The following is a 23175-nucleotide window of genomic DNA, read 5'->3' as shown; positions in this document are numbered from 1 at the left end:
ATCCCTGTCCTCGGAAGGAGTGCACTTTAGATCCTTCAGCCGAGGACCCCCGGCGGGCGAGTCTGGGGCCAGCAGCCGCGGGGACGGCGGCTCCGGTGACGGGCGCTGTCGAGGAGGACCAGCTCCGTAGTTGGAGCGCTGGGGTCGGTTGGCCGGAGGCAGCAGCTGCTGTCCCCACCCCGTGCCTCTGGGCGTCCCCCAGCTTAGTGTCCTTGCTGGGCCCTGAGGGGTCGTTACGTAGGAACTCGTTCCAGGCCGGCCCTGGATCCCACAGCCGGGTACCCGTGGCTGCGGGACCGTGGTTTTCTGTGGGTGGTTTCCTGGACCTGAGGCGCTGGTTGACCAGGGGTGGCGGGGGCTTTCGTCTCCTGCCGCCAGAGGCGTGGGCTTCTTGGACGTGCTCGAGGACGGGCTGGAGCCTAGAGCGTTTGCCTTAGGTTTCGGGAGGACGGAAGTTGGCGGTTGGAAGAGGAAGAGCCGTCATAGCTGTGTCCTAAATGATGCCCTGCGACAAGGCGGTGGGGGCCTCCCATGACCCACTGAGGCGGCTGCTGGGAAAAGGAAGTCTGCGCTTGGGGCGTGCATGGCTGTGAAGCTGGAACCGAGCCGGATCCGCCTCAGGAGTGGAGCCGTGAACCTCCGGGTCATTAGTGGCGGCGGCGGCGGCGGCGAGCCAGCGCTGGGTGGCGCCCAAGGCCTCCCCCGGGCGGTGCGGGCCCGCGGGTCCTCGAGGCTCGCCGCAGGGGTGCGTCATCGCCCTCCGCGCCTCCCTGCAGCCATCTCCCACGGGGCGTGTCGAGGGTCCCACGTTCGTCTTCTGTGCTCCTGCCACCAGGTTGTCCCCACCCCAGGCGCGTCGTGGCGCCTCGGCTGGCGGGGGCTCCCTTCGCCCCCGTGGTCGTCAGTCTTCGGCTACCTGCCCGGTTCCCGCCCCCGGAGGCTCTCCCCGTTCTCCACGCCTTGGGGCCCTGGCCGGCTCTTCCCAACCCTGAGCCTGCCTGCTTGCGGCCCCCTTCCCACCCTGGTCCCAGGCTCCTCCGTGTGGACCTCCACCCTCTTAGCGGCAGACGTTCTTCCGAGAGAGCGGGGCGGGGGGCGCCACTTGGCCCTCGTCTCCGTTAAGTTGCAGACACTGGAGCCCCCGCCCGCTCCACAAGCTCACTTGCTTTGGAAAGTAAACGATTTCCGTCTGTTTGTCGGCAGGAGTCTAGAGACGGGAAGGCGCTGGGAAGCCAACCAACCGAATAGTCTAGGCAAATACGGAAGCTGAAAGCCAGAACCGAGAAAGTTGCTTAGGGGGCGCCTGGGTGGCTCGGTTGGCTTTATCCCACTCTTGGTTTTGCCTCCGGTCATGATCTCGGTGTCCTGAGGTCGAGCCCCAAGTCCGGCTCTTCACTCAGCTCCTCCCCCCCCCTCCTCCCCGGCGGGGTTTAATTTTAGGCATCTTGGGTCCAAGTTGTAACGTGCCTGTTTCAGACCTAGGAAAAATTCTATTCCTTTGGATGAAGGTGACTCATCCTGAGAACACGCCTGTATGTTAATAGGCTTCTGCAGGTGCTTAGGCTGTGTTCTTAAATGAGCTTGCTTTTCTGCCATGATGATCCTCTAGTGTATATTGTGCTCTAGTGCTGTATTTGTAATTAAAGTGGTTTTCTGTTTTGAGTTTCTGATAGTGTGGGGACACCCCCCCACACACACAATGGTCTTAGCACTCTAAACACTTACTCAATGGAGTTGCTGCAAGAAGCAGAATTTAGAGTGTGGAAATTAAGAGGTTCAACGACCCTAGTTAACTTCAAATGAGAAGAAAGAATAGCAAAGCCCTTTTTGATAGGTGATGTGGAACCTCTTTTTTCTGCATCCTGATTTTTTTGGAATGAGTCAGTTTTTAAAAGCTTGTTTAGAACAACTGAGGAAAGCTAAAAACCCAATGGTGTGGCAGTTTCGTTGCCCCTGAAGATGTGTATCCTCATTCCTTGACCACCTTATGAGTATTGGTTGACCTTAAGGAGCAAGCCTTTGCAAAGGTGGCTCGCGGCCTTTAGCGCCATCTTCTTGGAAACACCTCTGTGCTATGAGAACCGAGCAGGGAAAGAAATGTTGCAGGATTTTAGCCATAAAAGAAAGAGGAGGCAGAGCCAAGGTAAACTGCTCGCTGGTGCTGCCCGTGGAGCCACAAGACCATGAGACAAGGAAAGCCAGAAGCCTGGGATGCTGATACCAATTGTTGGACTGCAGGCCTACTTTTTAGAGCCTGGATTCAATGGAATCTACAACATCCATGGGCATCGCGTTGCAATGAGACCTGTCTTCTTGCTCTGGATGCCAAGACCTTTTGGTCCTTTGCCCTGGGCCCCTCAGACTTTTGGGACTAATTCTGTTTTCATTTGTGGTTGAATTGGCGATCCATGTACAACAAATCCTCTCCTGTCCTTTGGTGAAGGAAAAAAGACAAAGACTTAGCAAATGTGAGTTTGAGGAGAGACCGATCTTGATTTTTAGCTGTTTTGCCCCAGGTGCTGTAGTCACAGGCGTCCTTATAAATCGCAGGAAGACAGAGACTGCTACTCTACAAAGAAGTTTAACGTTGGTGACTGGAAACTTAAGGTGCTCAGCTTTGACGAACATGAGGGGAAAGTGATCTTGAGCCAAGGAACGAACATAAGGATGGAAACGGTGGGAGAGGTGTGTCAGACAGACCTTCCTTCCCCTTTCCAGCATGTACCCTAGGAAAAGCCACCTCTGAAGGGAGAATTTGGGTTTATGGGTTGCAAGGATTTTTAAGGCATGAGAAAATTTTGGTTTCAGAAGTGTAAGTGCCTGTGCCAAAACTTTACCTGCATTTCAGGGGTAGTTGCTGTTTAATTTTAGTGGAACGCTTTTAAGAAAGTAATTATGTTCGAATCCCCCAAGACCACTCCTCAGTTTAGTGATTCACTAGAAAGGACTGCCAAGAACCCAAGGGAGCGTTTTTTGGTTCATTTTTTAGTTAAATTATTTGCATAAGGACAACTTAGCACAGGGAAAGAAGGGTGCAGAGGCCGGGAGACACTGGCCTGGTCTTTCTCACATGGTCATTAGGGAACTGTGTCTACAGTACCTGCTAAGTTCGGCTTGCATGTAACTCGGGGCGGTTTTTGTGTGAGCTCTGTCTTGTGGGCAAGGGGAGCTCTTTTGGCCTGGCCTTTAGGCTCCCCCAGCTAGCTGCTCCAGAGGTCAAGTTGACAGAGGGGTCTAAGCTACACACCACCCAGAAATCACAGGATGAGCACAAGTGTGTGCTCATGGATATGGATGACCCAAGGCCCCAAGTAGTGTTATGCAAGGGCATTTGTTTATCATGGCAGAATGCTCCCAAGGGCTCAGAGGTTAGGTCCCAGGATTTAATGGCAAGTAAATGCTTAAACCTTTCTTTGGAATGTGGAGAGAGATCAAGAGAACTTAATTTGAAGTTTAAATTGATTTAATCCTTTATTTGCATAGTAATATCTTTAAAACTCATCCCTTTGATACATGAGTGCATTTTACTATTTGCTATGTTTGTGTAGCAGTAGTTGCTGAAAACAGACCATTTACTGCCCTTTTTTTTTTTCTGGAAACAACAAACTTTATAGGAAACTGAAAAGGACCAGTGGGAGTTATGAAAAATAAAAAGAACATATACAATTGTATCTTCAAGAAGTTCCATGGAACATTATGACCCATCAAATTAAGGTATCCACATTCTCTAACAAAAATGAACTGATTTGAGTAAGGACAGCATGAAAATATTCTAATGCACTGCTGCCCAACAGAACTTTCTGTGATGATGGAAATGTTCCATTATCTCTGTTATTGAATACAGAAGCTACTAGCCACATGAATACTCACAATGTGGCTAATGCAACTGACAAACTGAGTTTTTTATTTATACAGTCACCTTTGGCTAGTGATTACCAACTGAACAGCACAGTTCTAATGCGTCATGGGTCAAAATCAGTGGTTTCTTCAGGGGATTTCTCTAATCACTGCTGAGGGGTGTAGACAGTTGGGGGGGTGGAAAGAGAGGAAAGCTCTTAGCAGCTCTATTTAACTACTTAAACAAGTTCTGAAACTCTCCACAGCTTTCAGAGGCAAGGGCTGAGGAAAGGACTCTGGGGCAGACCTGAGTATGCCCTTGAACTCCTGGGTAATGCCAACGTACTGCCCGTTTCTTCTAAAGGCACATTTTGGTGGGCAACTTTCATGCTCACAGCTGGAAATTGGGAAAGATTTAAAAACATTTTTATACGCAGAACTAACCTTAAAGTGTATGTGGCCATCACACTGTCAACAGCACAAACAACTGAAAGTTAATTGGTTTCCTTTTTAATTTTTATTGCACTAGCACAGTTCCAACACTTTTTTTTGTCTTCATCAGCACTCAGAGCAACTGGAATTGGCAAATATTTACGCAAGGGAGAGGTACAGGTGGCAAACTGTGAATTTGTTAGGGGAAATGCGTAATTCAACCATGGTGACATACCACTACACACCTTTTAAACACACCTTTTAAAACCATTAATGACAAAAAGACTGGAACAAAGGTGACCACGTTTCAATTGGTGAGGACAGAAAAACCAGAGTAACCACGAGCACTTTAGAGACTCAGGCATTGCACTGCTAGCTGTATCAAAACCCATTTTGAGAGGATTTGTATGTTCACAGTAAGCTTACCTGTGACAGCCCCAGGACACAAACCAGAAAACCCATTTGTTAGGTGAATGGATGAACAAATAACAGTGTATTATGTACCCTTAAGAAGCCAACTTTAAGAGTAGTACCCACATTGGGCGCCTGGGTGGCTCAGTTGGTTAAGCAACTGCCTTCGGCTCAGGTCATGATCCTGGAGTCCCGGGATCGAGTCCCACATAGAGCTCCCTGCTCAGCAGGAAGTCTGCTTCTCCCTCTGACCCTCTTCCCTCTCGTGCTCTCTCTCATTCTCTGTCAAATAAAATCTTAAAAAAAAAAAGATTGGTACCCACATTAAGATTCCAATGATGTCAAATTCTAGAGAACACAAAATAGTATTTGCCTGGGAGGCCAGACAGAAAAAGGTTTAAAAGATGAAAATACTTATGGTTAAAATTTTACTAGTGTACCAGGTGTTGCATTTTTGTTTTGTGCACACCCATTATTAAGTGACCTTACAAAGTACATTTTAATAAGTATATTGCATGCCAAGCAGAAATGGTTTCACATAAAAATCCGAACCTCTCTTCGGGAAAAGTAGGAATTTGGCAACCCTAGGTTCGATAGCTGCACCTCTAGCATGAGGGGGAGCTCTGCTGTGTACTAGCGGGCAAGCAATTCCACTGGAGCTCACCTGGATAGGTCCAAAGAAACAGGGAGCCCAAGTCTCCGTTAGTCATAAAAATCACATACCTACTGCCTTTGGGGGTCTGGGCTTCTAGTTCTGTTTTCAACTCTCCCTTCCCCCCACCTTTCTTTAACTTGGAGAGCAAGAGGAGCAGTTAGCTTTTAAGGGCCTCAGAATTTCTGCAAGAACCTTACTGTAAACCAGCCATGATCCCTGGAACGTGTAAACATCACAGTCCCTCCAGTTTGCTGGTTTTTTTCCTCACTGCCTACTGCCCCCAGTGTTTTTGTACTGAATGCGGTTCCTACCTGATGCCTGGAGTCAGGGAGACCAGCCTTCCAAACATGGCTCTCTCTTGGGACCCGAGAGACCTGGGGACATCATGTGACCTCCAAGGTGAAAAAGAGAAGCTGAATCAAAAAACACATGATTCTTACAACTGTCCTCTCAGGGAGACCTCTAGACCCACAGAAAACCCCAACATCTGGATTACAAGATTAGTCACACAAAAAGCACTGCCCTGTAGTCTATCCTAGGCGGCTTTGGGGTTGCAATGTAAATCAGGCCAAAACCAGAGTGACCGCTAGCCCGTGCCATGATACAATCTATCCCCACTGAAGCATACAAAGTTGGGACACCCACCAAAGAAACTTGCAGTGACAAATGTGGCAAGGGTCCTGGACAGGTTAGAAAGAACAACATGGCTCCCTATGACCGGCGTGTTCAGACATGTGGTGGTGGTAGGCTTCTGTGGTATGTTCCTGTGTTAAACACCGGGCTCATTCCCTGCTATCTCCACCTCCACTGAAAGGCCTTTCTCCGGTGTGCACTTTCTGGTGTCGAATAAGGTTAGACCTCCGGCTGAAGGCTTTCCCACATTCGGTGCACTTGTAAGGTCTAGCTGGGCTGTGAAGTTTCTGGTGGTCAATCAGAGCAGACCTTTGGCTGAAGACTTTGCCACAGTTGCTGCACTCATGAGGGCTTTCTGGGGTGTGAACTTTTCGGTGTTGAGTAAGTTGCGTGCTCTGGCTAAAGAATTCTCCACATTCACTGCACTCATAGGGTTTTTCTCCAGTATGAACTCTCTGGTGTTGAGTGAGGCCAAAGCTTTGGCTAAAAAGTTTCCCACATTCGTTGCACTTATAAGGCCTTACTCCAGTGTGAACTCTCTGGTGCTTGATGAGGGTGGAGCTTTGGCTAAAGAGTTTCCCACATTCACTACATTCATAAGGCTTTTCACCAGTGTGAATTCTCTGGTGTTTAATGAGGCTGGGACTTTGGTTAAAGAATTTCCCACATTCACTGCATTCATAAGGCCTTGTTCCTGTGTGCACTCTCCGATGTTTAATCAGGTTGGAGTTGGAGGTGAAGAATTTTTCACACTCACTACATTTATAAGGCCGTGCCCCAGTGTGAATTCTCTGATGTTCACTAAGGCTGGAGCTTTGGCTAAAGAATTTCCCACAGTGGCTGCATTCATAAGGCCTTTCTCCAGTGTGAATTCGCTGGTGCCGAACAAGTGTGGGTTTGTTACTGAAGGCTTTACTACATTCGCTGCATTCATAAGGCCTCTCTCCAGTATGGACTCTCCGGTGCTGAACAAGTATGTGTTTGTAGCTGAAGGTTTTCCCACACTCATTGCACTCATAAGGCCTTTCTCCAGTGTGGACTCTCTGATGCTGAGCAAGTCTGTATCTGCGACAGAAGGCTTTCCCACATTCACTGCACTTATAGTGCTTTTGTCCGTTGCGAAAAAGCTCTGCACAGCTGGTGTCCTTAGGTGGTGGCCCTTGGCTGTGAATGAGCTGGTGCTGGAGAAGGCCTGAGCTCTCAGGGAAGGGCTTCCTTGGCATGTGCGTTACACAGCTCTTCGCGTTTCTTCCGAGGGGTTTCTCTCCACTGTGCTGCTTCTGATGCTGGTGAACTTTCCTCTGTGTCCCACACAGTTTCTGGCCAGGGTTTGTTCCCAGGCACTCAGAAGGTGATGGTGAATGCAAATCACTTTCTGAGTCCAGGCCATGTTCCTGGGTGCAGGCCTTCTGGGTAGAATTTATCTGTGACCCTCCTACAGAAACGTTCTGCTCAGAAGGTGTTGCCTCATCCTCTGTTCCACGCCCACAACCTGAAAGCAGAGAACAGTGACGAGCTTGGGTAGGGGGCTGCCAACCCTCCCCCTGCCTGACACCAGGGGATCAAGACAAAAGGAGCTGGGAGGAGGGGTAGTTTGAAGGTGAGGGCTGCATCACAGAACAGGGAGGACTCACCATGCAAAAGACACATGGATGGGGTGTACCATGGGAGGAGGGGCTGGGTCCACAACTCACATCTTCGGAAATGTGTTCTTGCCAGTGCCTTGGTTATACCAGTGTTCAAGTATTATTTTAAGGGTATGGGTACATACAGACTGTATAACACATTAAGTGTAGCCCAATGTTGGAGAGCACAGCAGAAGGAGCAATGATCAGTAGAGACCCCAATGAAGGGTAGAAGACAAGGGAGGGATATACTCCTAGGTCTCTTTTGAGAGGAAAAATGACAAGTGGGCAAAATGTCAAAACAGGGGAGGAGCCTCTGACCTTGGCACCAAACAGTGTGGAGCCCAGGACATGACATGTCCTGACAGGATTCCCAGCTATGTATCACATCCTCCCCCATTTGGAGTCATGTCTACTTTGTCATGTATGTGGTGTTCTCCCAGTTCCAGTTGGACAACATGGGATCTAGAAGATGCAAGCCTTTAAGGGAAAGACAGGACAGCTAAGCAGGCCGCACTGGTCCAGGGCAGCCAATCCCAAAGCCACCTCAGGAAACAAAAATATCATGGAAATTGTTACTGAAAGAGCTTCAGAACAGGGGGTGTTGAGCTCTTTGTGAAAGCAGGTGTAGCATATATGCCCCAGCCTCAGCACCCAGAAAGAAGAAGAAAGACAGATGAGCCCAGGACACCGGGGTTGGTGTGAGGGGCCTTACCCAGTGATGCAACAAGTGCAAAGACCTCCAGCATCACATCACGGTACAGGTGTCTCTGAGCCTCGTTAAGAAGCCTCCATTCCTCCTGGGAAAAGTACACAGCCACTTCTTCAAAGGTCACAGAGCCCTGGGATGAGGGGGGCACTTATGTCCATAAGCAGCCTCTCTCTGCAGGACCCCCAAACTACCCCAAACCCCAGCCCACATTCACTCCCATCCCTGCTCATTATCTCCCCTAGCTCTCCAGCTTAAGCAGTGGTACCCAGTTTCAACAAAGAGGCAAGTGGTCAGAGCGATGCCTTCTGAGCTCTGGGCCTCATATGCAGGACCCCCAACCTTTTCCTGCAAGACATATGCGAGTCCCCAGGATCATGCCTCCCAGACATAACCATGTTGGGCCTAACATTCTCTCAAATTCCTACTCACTGGACCATACCTCCATCATACATCTGATCCCCACCACTACTTAGCCCATAAAACTGACTTCTGTCTGTGTGTAGCATCTAGGAAGTGCTTGCCAAGTGTTGTAATAAATCCCAACCTCCAATGGTCTCAGCCCTGTGTAGAAGGGGCTTCTCCACCTGACCTTGTTCCTGGCTTAGACCACATGCAGATCTAAATACCCTTGGTCACATTCTGCCTCTACATCGCACATTTTGTGTCTTGCCACTTTACCAGGTGTAATCTAGGTCCCAGTAACACACTTTATGTAAGCTATCTTATGACCTCCTGACAGAACCACCACAAAAGCCTGGTTGGGTGAGTGCACAGAAGGGTGATGAAGCACCAGTATGACCATTATTGCTCTGGTCTCATGTTCGCGCCTCTGAAAATCTGGCTACCTGCTGGACTTTCCCCTCCCTACACCTCCCTCTGCATCCCCATTACTGCTACTCTGTCTTGTCCGTCTTTGTGCCATCTAATCCTCCACAGCTCTCCTGCCTTGTCCCCCAGTGGCAACGCCACTGTAACCTGAACATGCCTCCTCCTATATGAGATCCAGAGTTCTAGCTTGGGATACACAACAGATGCCGCAGTGTGGACATCTTGAGAAATGCATGACCAGCTGTCCATTTGTCACCTATACTTGGGAGTCTCTGAAACATTTGAGACTCAACATGGCCAAAACCTAATTCCTTGATATTCTCACCAAAAACCATGGAGCCATCTGTGACCTGGTCAGCCCTACTTTAAAAACAAATTCAGGGGCACCTGGGTGACTCAGCAGGTTAGGCATCTGCCTTGAGCTCAGGTCATGATCCAAGAATCCCAGGATCAAGCTCGGCATCAGGCTCCCTGCTCACTGGGGAGTCTGCTTCTCCCTTTGACCCTCCCCCCTCTTGTGCTCTCTCTCAAATAAATCCTTAAACCAACAAATCCAGGGCACCTGGGTGGCTTAGTTGGTTAAGTGTCAGCCTTCAGCTTGGGTCATGAGCTCAGGGTCCTGGCATTGGGCTCCCTGTTGAGCAGGGGAGTCTGCTTCTCCCCCTCCCTCTGCTTGTGTGTTCCCTTGCTCACTCTCTCAAATAAAGAAATCTTAAAAACAAAAAAACCCAAAGACAAATCCAGAAGCCAAACAGTTCTCCTACCTCCACATCTACCACTTTAGCCCAGCTACCAATCCTGATCTAGCCTCGTTAATGATCCCCAGCCTGTGGTGTACTCTATCACCAAGGGCAGCTTCTCAAGACCTGAGCCAGATTCAGTTTTCTCCTCTTCTCCAGAACTGTTTGACCGCTACCATCACTCTCAGAACAGAACCCTGACTCGGCTCCCGGCCCTCTGTTCTCAACAGACATAACAGAGACCTATGAGACCTAGAACACTCCCCTGAACGCTCTCATCTCAGTCTCACCTCCAAGCCCAAGGCTTTCTACATACTGATACCTAAGACACCTTTCACATCTCACCCCGTTGCTTGCCAAAAGTGGGCATCTCTCTCCATATAACCTCTGACCTGGGCTTAGGGGCTTATCTAGAGTCTTGAGACACCAAGGGCAGGAAGAGTGGCAGCAAAAGGGTTCCAGGACACCTGACACTCACCGGTGCAGGGTCCATAAGTGCTTCTGCTGAAAGCAGAACCTGCAGGAAGAGCAGGGCCATGTTAGTTTAATTCCCATGAGGGATACAGACAAAGTGAAACACTTCATGTTATTTCACGTAGATGAAAGCTGAAGGGGATAAAGAAAGCATTTATACAAGAAAGTAGAAAGTGTTACGGAGTCATGCCAAAAGCATGTGTGCATCTTCAGAAATGTCTGTCTTGGGTTGTGTTGTGTTTGAGGAACATCCCTTATGCAAATGAGCAACAAGAATAAGAGCGAAATTATGTCCAGGTTTATGTGTGGGTGTGCTTCTGAACCTTCCATTTTATTCCTTATTATTCTGATTCTTCCTGTGCCAAAAATACGTTCTTCTCTTCCTATACCTTGTAGTTGGCTCTAATAGCTGGTTAGGTATGTGACTCCTTATACTTCTTTTTCAAGTTTGTCAATAAATGTTCAGAAAGATATTGCAAATATATTTTCTCCTTTGGTACAGAACTAAACCAAACTCCTAGTTACTTGATTACGCCCTCGAAATAAATCTCTGCTAAAGAGGTTGTCGCTGGGGCTCCAGTAAAGGTGCTTAGGGCAACTGCATTTCTGACTGTTTCAACTTAAGAGAAAGGGAAGGAAACAAGCTAGGACTACCTAACCTCTGTTCCATCCTCATTATATAAAATTCTTTGCTTTGAGGTATTACTTTCTATCCTTACAATGATTGAATTTCTGTCTATCTTAGCAAACTACCTTAACTGAAATATCCCATCATCATGTTCTCTTGGAGTAATACCAAAGGCAGATGATGAAAGAGTATAACCACTTAAAAAGCAAAAATCTGTGAGTGTTGAGTATAAAAGTTTATGGTAATGTTAAGTGTGTGTTTAAAAAGATAACATTAGTAACGTAGCACAAAGATTGATCAGAAAGTGAAAGTTAGTTTAAGCACAATAATTTTAATAAATCTAAATCACAATTTAGGAAAACTGCATCATCAGACAAAAAGAATCTCAAAAACAACAAAAACCCAGCCAAACAAAGAACATATCCATAAAGGGTAAGATTAATGAGAAAGGAAGAACAAATCTTGACACTATTCCGAAGAGTAACCAAAACAATGTGGAGAAAAGTACACACACCTAGATTTCATAACAAACTGGAGCCACAAAACCCGAACCCAACACTACTAAAAGATTCAAAGCAACCAAAGCCAAAACCTTTACCTTATACATGTTATTAAAGGATGCCAAGGGGCACGTGGGTGGCTCAGGTCATGATCTCAGGGTTGTGAGATCAAGCCCCACATGAGGCTGCTTGGGATCCTTCCCCCCCTCCCGCTCTCTCCTTCCTCCCCTCCCCCTGCTTCATGCTCTCTTACTAAAATAAATGCATCTTTAAAAAAAAAAAAAAGGATGCCAGGATTGGAGGAAATATTCAAATAGGAAAAGCCATTAAGGTCCTGGAAAGTAAGAGGGAACAAAGCAGAAACAATGTGTGTTTCACCATAAAAATGCATGCTTGGTGTGACTGCAAATACAAAGAGTAATTGTTCCCAAAGAGGTGATAACATTATAAAGCTGTTCCGGTAAGAAAAGTATTGGCACAGAAATTAGGTTGAAAAAACTAGATCTCATAAAGTGGGGCACCCATGGGTCTTGATGCTTCAGTGGCAGTATGGAGCATTAAAATAGCTTATAAATTACTCTGTGTGGCAAAACAAATTTAGACCTCCACTTTAAATGATGCACACACAAAAAAGTAATTCCAGCTGGAGAGGCTTAGATGGGAAGACAAAAGTTACATCTGAGTTAATAAATGAACAGATTTCTCAAACCAAAGCATCGTAGTAAAGAATCCCACTACATTATAATAAAACGGCTCCTGATTGGGCACCTGGGTGGCTCAGTTGTTAAGTGTCTGCCTTCAGCTCAGGTCATGATCCCAGGGTCCTGGGATCGAGCCCCGCATTGGGCTCCCTGCTCCGTGGGAAGCCTGCTTCTCCCTCTCCCACTCCCCCTGCTTGTGTTCCCTCTCTCGCTGTGTCTCTCTCTAAATCTTAAAAAAAAAAAAAAGGGCTCCTGTTGTCATAAAAACTGAAATGACAAGCCACACAAGGTGAGCAAAAATTACACAAATTCTTGAACCCTCCATAATTGTTAAAAAAAAATCTAAAATTTTAGTATCTAATGAACTGAAATCTTGGGTATGTAAACAAGAATTCCAGCAAGCACTTTTTAAAAATACAAACGTAATGGTAATCATTAAAGCAAAGCTCAGTAAGGCTGACCTCGCAAGCCTGACACTGGCCCAGTGCTAGTAACACTATAGAAATTAGTAAATACTGTAAGCTGCTACGGGTATATAGATTGGTAACATTCTGAAAACCAATTTGGCATTATAAAGTAAATTTAAACCTTTGACTACTTGTAGAAATCTATCCTTAATACATAGATGCTAGACAACTGTGTGCTTTGCCCCAGAACATGTGGCTATAGTAGCAATGTTTATAAATGCAGAAAACCATGGGCAACACCTATAAAGACATTTTATTCATATATTCAAACCATAGAATACTGCACAGAAAATGGACGGATGTGAAAAGTTAGTCACAACATACTATTGTGATGCCCGTCCTTTCACAGAGGGTTTCAAAACACATGGAAACCAATAACCTATCAAGACAATAAAAGATGCTTACTGGAAACATCAGACAACAGCTTAACTCTGGAGACTGGGATAACTGTTGTGGAAAGACCTGCACAGCTGGCTCCTGGGGTCCCATCTACAGCCCACCTCTTCACGTGGGCAGCGTGAGCGTGAATTAGAATGCAGCGATCAGGCCGGCAGGGGGAGCTCTCAACCAACCCCACCACGCGCTTTCATCGGCAAACTCCACGGAAGACAGGGGGGCTCTACTAGGAGCTACTACTTCGCCAGCCCTGCAACAGCCCAGCCAATGAGAAGCCACCATACTTCCAACGCCCACTTTGCCCCCACGAGCGTTCAGAACAGCCCTTTCTAAGCTTGCCTGGACTGCAATGCGCCTGCTATTCCAGAACTGAACCCAAATAAACCCATTTGTGGTGGGGAAATAGCCGTTTCACTGTTTAAGGTTAACAGGAACAATTACAAGTACTAATTTTACAGCTGGTTACTTAACTGCACATGTCACTTCAGGCATGTCTTACTTCAAAATTTGGAAGACCACGGTGAGTGGGACCGCCCCAAGAACAAAAATACGAAATTTTAACGCAGAGTCGGGCGAGGGCCCAGATGCAGAGAAACACAGCACTGACCCGAACTGGAATCGCCACGGCAGCCGCGGGGAGGAGCGTGGCACCGCAGTCTTCAGCCCCGGCGACAGCTATGCTGAATCTCAGAGCAGCCGGCGCAGCCCGTCGCTCCTCCCGTTACCTCAGGGAGGCCCAGCATCCAAAGCTTCCGACCGCTGGAGAGAACCAACTTTACAAGATGTCGCTGAAGGCCAACGCCGGAAGGCCCGCCCAGATGCGGTGCTTAGGACGGAAGTGCCTCTCCTGAGCCCTCATTGGCCCAGTAAAGGGGACGCACGGCGCACTGCCTTCCGGGTAATGTAGTTCTGACGGAGCCAGAGGGTCCACGAGGGTCTCCATTCCTGACCTCAGGAACTGCCCAGCCACACCAAGAAAGGCGCTTGTTAGGGATGGCTGCAGGTTTTGAGGAAGGGGCGGGGCTCCAGCTTGTTGGGTCACACCCAGATTTCCATGGAACGTCGTCTGTGCTGACCACACAAATGTACTGAGACATACGTATGATTTCAGATGTTCCCCCAAACTACAAATGGTTACTCAGACACAAAGTGCATCCACCCACAGCTGAGATCTAAAACACTGTCTTACTGCTTTTCAGGTACACGTTAGACTGAAACTTCAGAATCAACTGGAGTTTTTCTATTAGAAACAAGGTAGAGGGGCTCAGTCTGTTAAGCATCTGACTTTGGCTCAGGTCATGATGACCTCAGGGTCCTGGGATCAGCTTGCCTCCAGCTCCCAGCTCCCAAGGAAGTCTGCTTGACCCTCTCTCCCTCCTCCCACTTGTGCTCACTCTCAAATAAATCTTAAAAAAAAAAAAAAGCTAATAATTATATCCAACCCTTACATTCTTTCTTGGATCCTAAGACCGATAAAAGAGTGGGGCACCTGGGTGGCTCAGTCGTTAAGCGTCCGCCTTCGGCCCGGGTCATGATCCCGGGGTCCTGGGATCGAGCCCCACATCAGGCTCTCTGCTCAGCAGGGAGTCTGCTTCTCCCTCTCCCTCTGCCTGCCACTCCCCCTGCTTGTGCTCTGTCAAAAATAAATAAAATTAAAAAAAAAAGTGACTTACCACATGGGGAAAGGGGGCTTATGAACACTGAGACACAGAAAAAGATGAGGAGAAACTGGACACCTCACACACAGCAGTAATGTAAAATGGTACCAGCATTATGGAAAACTTCCTCAAAAAAAATGACCATATTACCATATGGTCCAGCAATTCTACTTTTGGGGGATATATGCAAAAATAGTTGGAAAGCAAGATGCTGAAGAAATGAAAGTAAGGTCTGAAAGAAATATTTGTATAAGCGTGCCCATAGTAGTATTCATAATACCCAAAAGAGGTAGAAACAACTCATGGTCCATGGACAGATGAATGGATAAAGAAAACGTGCCACACACATACAATGAGATACTATTCAACCTTAAAGAGAAGGAAATTCAGACAGATTAACACACAACATACAGCATGGATGAACCTTGACGAGGATAGTATGCTATATGAAATAGAACAGTGGGTTTCAAGGGACTGAGGGAAGGGGAAAACGGCGAGTTGGGTAATGGATTTAAGTTTAACAAGATGAAAAGTTACAGATATCCATTGTAGGTGAATGTACTTAACATTCCTGAACCCGTACCCTTAAAAACAAGATGGCAAATTTCATGTGATGTGTATTTTACCACAACTTTTAAAACAAAACTATGTACTAGTTTTTTTTCCAATGCTAATTTAGAACACACTTTTGGCTGACATCTTTCCCCATCTGCTCTACTCACAGTTCATTCTTTCCCAGATGCTGAATGAGTTGGGAGTCTTGGCTAAAGAATTTCCCACATTCCCTGCACACACGCCTTGCTTAATGAGATTTGTTTGTACCTAAATACTTCCCCGCTTTAGCTGCACTTGTAAAAGTTTCCTCCAGCCTGCATTTTCTGGTGACTGACGAAGCAAGACTTTCTAACAAAGGCCTTGCTATATACTGAACTCATAAAACCTCGGCCTGGTGTGTTCTTCGGTGTTAAATCAAGATTTTTGTGTAAAGAATTCCCCGCATTTTCTGATGCTGAAGGAGGTGGGACTTTCTTTCTTTTTTTTTAAAGATTTTATTTATTCGACAGAGAGACACAGCGAGAGAGGGAACATAAGCAGGGGGAGTGGGAGAGGGAGAAGCAGGCTTCCTGTGCAGCAGGGAGCCCGATGCAGGGCTTGATCCCAGGACCCTGGGACCATGACCTGAGCCGAAGGCAGACGCTTAACGACTGAGCCACCCAGGCGCCCCAGGAGGTGGGACTTTCTGATGAAGGCCTTCCCACATTCACGGCACAAACAAGGCCTTTCTCCAATGTGACTGCTCTGCTGTTTAAGGAGACTGGAGTTGTGTGTGAAACACTTCCTGCATTCACTGCACTCTTTCTACACTATGAACTTCCTGGTGGCTAGTTAAGTGTGGAGTTGTACCTAAAGATTTTCCCACATTGGCTGCATTTAAAAACCCTTTCTTTACTGTGATTGCTGAAATGTTTACTGAGGTTAGAGTTGTACCTAAAAAAATGTCCCACTTTCGCTACACTCTAAGGCCCTTCTGCAGTGTGGACTTTCTGGGACTCTACAAGCATGTCCTGTGGCTGAACGCTTTCCCATACCTGCTGCACTTACAACCATTTTGTCCACTTTCAAAGGCCTCTCCACTCCGTGTCCCTGTGTGGCTTCAACCCACTGAGAGTGGCTGGGCGGGGTGGGGAGAAAGACTGTGAAGTCCTCTCCACCCTCCCTCCATACCAAGGTCTTCTCTGCCATATAAGCTACGTGGTCCAAATGAAGGGCTCCCCTTTCCTTTAGGGAAAGTTTATCTCTATTCTGCTGCTTCTGATGCTGCTGCAGGTTTGCCCCACAAATGTGCAGACCTCGCTCAGGGTGTGTTCCATCATGCTCAGCCAAGCGCAAAAGGTCTTTCCAGAGCAGCCGCACATCTCCCAGGGCTGGGACTTCTGGATGGATGCGCCTGGCTTTGGAGTCCTGACCTGTGACCCTCCTACAGAAACCTCTTGCTCTGAAGGGGCCTCCTCATCCTGGGCTCCATGCCAGCAACCTGTAAGCAGAGAAATGCCGGTAAAGTGCCCGCTGACTTTGTTGGGAGGAGGCGGCCCCATCGGGAATGTGTGCCAGACACACTCACGGAGGAGGCCACGAGACTGCTGACGGGCGAGGGGGACTCGAGACAGTGAGAGGAAGGCCCGCTGTGCAGAGCTCAGCCCGGCAAGCTCCCGTGACGGGAGAGCCCTGACTCCGGGGAAGGACCCGAGGAATGGGGAAGTGCAGGGAGGAGAGACAGTCTCCCAACTCCCTCCTCTGCAAATGACTTTCAACAAGGCCAGAGCTGCTGGTGACCGGTAGCGCCGACGCAAGACTGGGTCCAGAGGCAGAAATGTGTGATTACAACACAGTAGCGGGTGTTCAGAGACTATTTAAAGATATGTGCAGCCCTCCAAGGAAGCAGTGGAAGGGAAAAGATGAGAGCCCAATGTCAGAGTGGAAATATTAGTGGGAAAGAAAAGGTAAAAATGAGGTGTGGCCACTGTCCTAGGCATCACACGATGGTGGACATGGGACAGATGCTCCGTGTGAGGGCCACATTCTTTTGAGCCTCTCTTGATGTTGCAGAAGTAATGTCCAACCTGCCAGGTACACGGGGCCCTCCTATTGCTCAATGTGAGCAACCACCTGGGCCTGAAGAGGCCAGTCCTTGGGGAAAGACAGGGAAAGGGAGTAGCCAAGACCCACCCAGAGTGACCTACCTCACCTCGACATCCCACATTCTAAATTTACAATGCCTTCAGAGAAGGTCTTTAAAAAAAACAGACCAAACAGTCTCTACAAGTGGTGACCAGATCAGTGCCTGAAGTTACTGGGACAGGCAGTCCTAAAAGTATATTAGCAAGAGGGATGGGAAGGCCTGGGGCACAGAGGTTCCAAGCATGGAGAGAGAGGCACCCGACCATGGAACGGCAAGGCAACGGCACCGAAACCCCCAGACCCACACAGGAGGCATTTCTTTGGCCTTCTAACGTGCCAGTCTGCACACAGAGCCCAGGGGGTACACTGCAAATGCAACCAGCATCCTCATCTGCCCCAGTCCTGCATCAGAACACCAAAGTCCCCTGGCATGAGAGAATGGCTCTCATTTTCAGGTAGCCCCAACTCTGTTTCTTGCTTTAGCTCAGCCACAGAGACCTGTGTGAGGATCTAGCTCATAAGCAAGCTTGACCTTCTCTCACCACCCGACCCTTGTTCAAAGCCCTACACTAGCAATGCTTCTGGCTGATCCCATTTCCCTCAACTACTCTACCAGCCTGAATGAAACAATCCCAGCAAGAGTCACCAGGAAACCTTGCTGCATCCACTGAGGGGTGATAGGCCCCGTCCTGCCCCAGTACCTGGCCTTCATTGGAGAGGCACCTCAGCATCCGGCTTATGTCCACTCAGAAGGCTTTACGACTTCCACATGCATCACATTCACATCATATGCACACACCCCCAACACGACTGTCCAGGTGCCCCCCTGAGACACAGACTTAGCCCCCTCCTTCCCTTGCCTTGTCCCTAATGGTGCTACCACCATAATATAAAGATGCCTCCTATGAAATCAGACCCACAGCTTTACTGGGGTCCACATGCCAAGTACCATACTGTGGTTGTCTCCAATCTGAAGGCCTCCACCATTGAACTCCAGATCTGTGGGTCTAACAGCCAACTGGACACATCCACTCAAAAGTCTCTGGAACATTTCTGACGTAGCCAAGAATGGATTATTCACATTGCCTCTGAAAATCCCTTCTACCACTGACTTCCCACATCCTAATTGATGGAATATCCATTCTTCCAAATAAGGCCCAAAACAACGGGCCTGTTCCTCACTCCCCGTTTCCATGTCATCTCCCAGCTCCCTCTCTCTCCACATCAGAAAATGTTCTGCACTGCAGAACACATCCAGAAGGCAACTCCCTCCTGTCTGGCCACTACCAGCAGTCACTTGCTGGAGTGTCTATCTATAGACCCCCAGTCTATCCACCACTCTGTAGCCACGGGAATCTGTTAAAATCTGGATCAGATCACCTCTCTCCTCAGCTCCAAACCTTCCCTAGGTCCCACTGTCCTCAGATTTGAGGCCTAGAACTTAAGGCTGTCATTCTAGGCCTGATTTCTGTGTGCCCTGACCTCTCACCCCACCACCTCGCCACCATGCTCCCTATCCCATCAGGTATAATAGGAATGGGAAGCTTCCTAAACAACCCCTGCAGGCATCTGAACACTCTGGATCTGTGCCCAGGATGCATGTTACAGCTTACCCAGTCGGTTGTCAGCAATGCAACTGACCCACGGAACCCAGACTGAGTTCAGGACCCTGGGCTTTGAGGAAGCACAGGATTGTCAGTCCTGAAAGAGAGAGAAGAACAGATGAAGATTCTCAGAACATCACCATTCCCTATATTGGGTCGCCTTAACCACAGGGTGAAAATTAGGGTGGGTGAGAGCCTGGGACACCCTCTATTCATTGTTGCAGGGTCCAGAAGCATTTCTGCCACCACCATGGGACCCTGTGGAAGGAGGGAAGCCATGAGAAATGGGAACCATGGTAGGATCCTATAAAGTGAGCTGAACCACGGTCCAAACTGAGCTCCTCAGGCCTTAGTGCTGCTTCTTACTAGCTGTGTGACTCTGGAAAGACTGAACCTTCCTGAGCGTCAGTGCCCTTATTCCATAAAATGGGAAGAAGACGGTTTTCCACCTCAGAGGGCTGATCCTGATACTGCACCTACGAAGTAGACACTACGTCTCAGCTATCACTGTCCACATCATCAATGGTTTTGTCTATGTTTTCAGTGCAAGTGAAGTGGTAGGGCTTTAAAAATTTGATTGTGGGGTGTTATACGCAAACAATGAATCATAGAACACTACATCAAAACTAATGGTGTAATGTATGGTGATTAACGTAACAATAAAAAATTTAAAAAATTTTTGATTGTGTATTCCTCTGACTTTTCAAAGGTTTAAGAGGATGTAATACACAAAACTTTTATCATAACCCAATACTTAAAGGTAAGTTAACATTTAAACCATTCATTAAGTATTTGGATAGATTTAAGTAATTCAGTGCGTTCATTTCTAATTGCCTGCCTATGTGTCCGTATTTGGAGGGTGGTTGCTTCATTAGTGTTCAAAGGGAGGCACTGAGCCCTACTAGTCTTGTACTATAATCATCTGAAGACAGCATGCAGGGAGCCCTTGACTGGACAGTGGGTGGGAGGTGAGGCAGCGGTGCCCTGGTCGGGGACCCAGCTGCTCCACTAACCCAGCTGACCTTTGCCTTGTTCCATAGGGAATGGTCTTGAAAGTCTGCTTAGTCTACAAGGCAGAGAAGCTACACCAACTCACACCTCAGTTTCCATGCCAGGCCAGTGCCTTACCTTACCTGGACCTCCCTTTCTACATACACAGGCCAGAATTCATCCTACACCAGGACTGCTCCTTTCTGAAAAAGCATCAGGGATACATGCCCACCTGTGCCCTGCCCTCTGGTCTCAGCCCCCACCCCCCGAACCTCACTGCAGAGCCCATCTGAAAGAACAATCTTTTTCTTTTTTTTAAGATTTTATGTATTTATTTGACAGAGAGAGACACAGCGAGAGAGGGAACACAAGCAGGGGGAGCGGGAAAGGGAGAAGCAGGCTTCCTGCCGAGGAGGGAGCCTGATGCGGGGCTCGATCCCAGGACCCTGGGATCATGACCTGAGCCAAAGGCAGTCGTTTAACCAACTGAGCCACCCAGGTGCCCCCTGAAAGAACAATCTTAAGAGTCTCCTTCTTGGGATGCCTGGGTGGCTCAACAGGCAACCTGCTTCTCCCCTGCCTGCTGCTCCCCCTGCTTGTGCTTACTCTCTCTCTCTCTCTGGCAAATAAATAATATCTTAAAAACAAAAACAAAAAAAACCTTCAAATCTGGATATGCCCCTAAATTAGGTCCCTGGAACCAATTCCAAGAAGTGTGTGTGTGTGTGTGTGTGTAGACAGAGGGAGACAGAGAGAGTCTTAAACAGACTCTGTGCTGAGCTCACAGCCTGAGGTGGGACTCGATCTCATGACCCTGAGATGACAACCTGAGCTGAAACCGAGAGTCGGAGGCTTAACCGACTGTGCCACCCGGGTGCCCCAACACAAGGCAATTCTTAAAAACCAGCAAGATGTCCAAGCATTCAATTCAATTCTGACACTATCAGGAAGCAGCATCAGATTCACAGGTTAACGTCAGTCCTAAAAGAGTGCACTCCCACCTTCAACACCCTGCCATTTCAGATGCCATCTGCAAGCCAGGCTGTTACTTGTGCTTCTCACTGGTTAAAAATCAGAGGTTCTTAAGACCGTCTCCTCATGTTTAAGTGATCTGCTGGAATGGCTCACAAAACTCAGAAAAACATTTTTCTTGCTTAATTACCAGTTCATTATAAGAGGATATAACCTGGGAATAGCCAGACGGAAGAGATGCATATGGCCAGGTATGAAGACAGGGCGCAGAGTGTCCAAGCTCCCCCCAGGTGCACCACTCTCCTCAAATCTCCGTGTTCACCAACCTGAAAGCTCTCTGAACCCTGTCCTTTAGGGTATTTACGGAGACTGCACTATTACACAGCATGGTAGATTAAATCATTGGCTGCTGGCTATTGGTTCAACCTCCAGCCCATCTCCCTTACCCCAACGTGGGGGAAATGGGAAATGGGAGGGGAGGAACGAAAATTTCCAACGGTCTAATCACATGGTTGGTCCCCCCCGCCCCACAACCGCCGCCGGCAATCAGCTTAGGTGCTTCCAAAGTCACCTCATTCAGTTGCAAAAGACAACTTTTTTTTTAAGGTTTTCCTTTTTTTTTTTTTTAAAGATTTTATTTATTTATTTGAGACAGAGAATGAGAGAGAGAGAGCACATGAGAGGGGGGAGGGTCAGAGGGAGAAGCAGACCCCCCGCTGAGCGGGGAGCCCGATGCGGGACTCGATCCCGGGACTCCAGGATCATGACCTGAGCCGAAGGCAGTCGCTCAACCAACTGAGCCACCCAGGCGCCCGCAAAAGACAACTTTAACACTTAGGAAATTCCAAAGTTTTTGGAAGCTGTGAGTCAAGAACTACGGACTAAGACCCCATATATACGACAAATATATTTTGGTCATCTGAATAACTAATATGAGTTTCTATACGTCACCATCGCGGCCCTCCCATCCCCGCCCCCTGGCGACCTTCCGCGGACCCGGGGGCCCACGCCGCACTGCGGGCGACACCCCGCCCCGCCCTCCCTTCCCCGCACACACAAGGGTCCCGGTCCCCCCCACCCCTGCTCTCGACTCGGGAGCCCCTGCCGGGATCGCCCCCCGCCACGCCCCACCGCACGGACGGAGCCGGGACCCCACGCCGGGGCGCCCTCTGCTCCCGCCCCGCGGGCCCGGCTGTGGGGAGCTGAGCGGGGCGCCCCTCCATCGGGGCTGCAGCGCTCGGGGCGGGGAGAAGGCGGCTGAGGGCCCGGGGGTCGCAGCGCTCACCTGAGCCGGCTTCATGGGCGCGGCCTCCGCCTCCGAGCGGTGGGAAGAGCGGGGCGGGGAGCGGCCGGCCACCGGGCGGGGACGACGCCTCTTCTGAAACTTTCCATCCACTTTCAACCAACCCGCAGATCCCCAGACCCTACGCCAGCCAAGCAGACCGAGAACGCATAGACGCCCAACACCACGAGGACGCCGCCGGAAGTCCCGCCTCACAGGCGCAGCCGCAGGAAAAGGGCTCCATGCCGCGCTTTCATTGGCTCAGCGCCCCACCATGGCTTGCCGCAGAGCCTTCTGGGTAATGTGTATTTCCCTGGCTGCTACCCGCCCCTATCTGGGAGCCAGGTCCTTCCTGACTTCGGCGGTGGAGGCCGGGGGCAACATGGGGGTGCACCGGGAAATGGAGTTCCTGGGCTCCTATGCTGTAGCGTGGGGCCGCTGGCCATTAAAGCGGTATGCCCAGATGGCCTCTGAGTGCAATTTTGGTCAAGTGCCAGAAATAGAAATCTGTTACTACAGACTCTAAGGAGCACAGTTTCAAACCTTTCTTCTGTTCCTTTCTCTCTTTCATTTTCTTCTGGTATTGCCATTATTCATGTTACACTTTTTCAGTGGTTCCATAGTCCTTGGATATTCTATTATTATCATTTCTTAGTATATTTTCTGTATGTTTGCTTTTAAGTTTTGACTATTTTTTTGAAACACCCTTAAGCTCAAGATTCGTTTTTCAGCCATGTCTAGTCTACCAATAAGCCCATCAAAAGCATTTTTCATTTTTATTAGTGTTTTTGATCTGTTACTTTTTTTTCCCTCAGAATTTCAATCTCTTTGCTTACATTACCAATCTGTTCTTGCATGCTGTATGCTTTATCCATCAGAGCCCTTATCATCTTAATGACAGTTTTTTAAAAATCCTGGTCTGCCTCTTCCAACATCCCTGCCTTGTGTGAG

At 48.5% G+C, this 23175-nt stretch overlaps 1 protein-coding gene and 1 long non-coding RNA gene across 3 annotated transcripts; both read right to left on the bottom strand.

Annotated features, from left to right (window-relative positions):
- Positions 1–4331: 4331 nt before the first annotated feature.
- LOC114200924 (uncharacterized) lies at positions 4332–13828 on the bottom strand. Of its 2 annotated transcripts, XM_028093300.2 has the most exons (4): positions 13647–13828; positions 10352–10390; positions 8309–8435; positions 4332–7460 (listed from the first exon to the last, which is right to left on the bottom strand). In XM_028093300.2, exons 2-4 carry the CDS (start codon positions 10364–10366, stop codon positions 6118–6120), a joined length of 1485 nt encoding a protein of 494 aa, XP_027949101.1. In that variant the 5' UTR covers positions 10367–10390; positions 13647–13828; the 3' UTR covers positions 4332–6117. The 2 variants fall into 2 exon arrangements, with proteins under 2 accessions (XP_027949101.1, XP_087883098.1); XM_088026972.1 differs by lacking the exon at positions 10352–10390 and having other exon boundaries at positions 8309–8393.
- Positions 13829–15781: 1953 nt separating this feature from the next.
- Positions 15782–22321, bottom strand: LOC114200960 (uncharacterized). The gene is made up of 3 exons (XR_015769080.1): positions 22228–22321; positions 18990–19077; positions 15782–16732 (listed from the first exon to the last, which is right to left on the bottom strand). It is a non-coding gene; the product is annotated as an uncharacterized LOC114200960 (long non-coding RNA).
- Between the last annotated feature and the right edge of the window lie 854 nt (positions 22322–23175).

The sequence above is a fragment of the Eumetopias jubatus genome, unplaced genomic scaffold (genome assembly GCF_037043125.1).
Source record: "Eumetopias jubatus isolate StellerSeaLion01/CBP00866 unplaced genomic scaffold, mEumJub1_p1.0 scaffold_10, whole genome shotgun sequence".
Classification (NCBI taxonomy): Eukaryota; Metazoa; Chordata; class Mammalia; order Carnivora; family Otariidae; genus Eumetopias; species Eumetopias jubatus.
The sequence above is the reverse complement of the archived record's forward strand: the minus strand, read 5'-3'. Positions and strand labels throughout refer to the sequence as shown.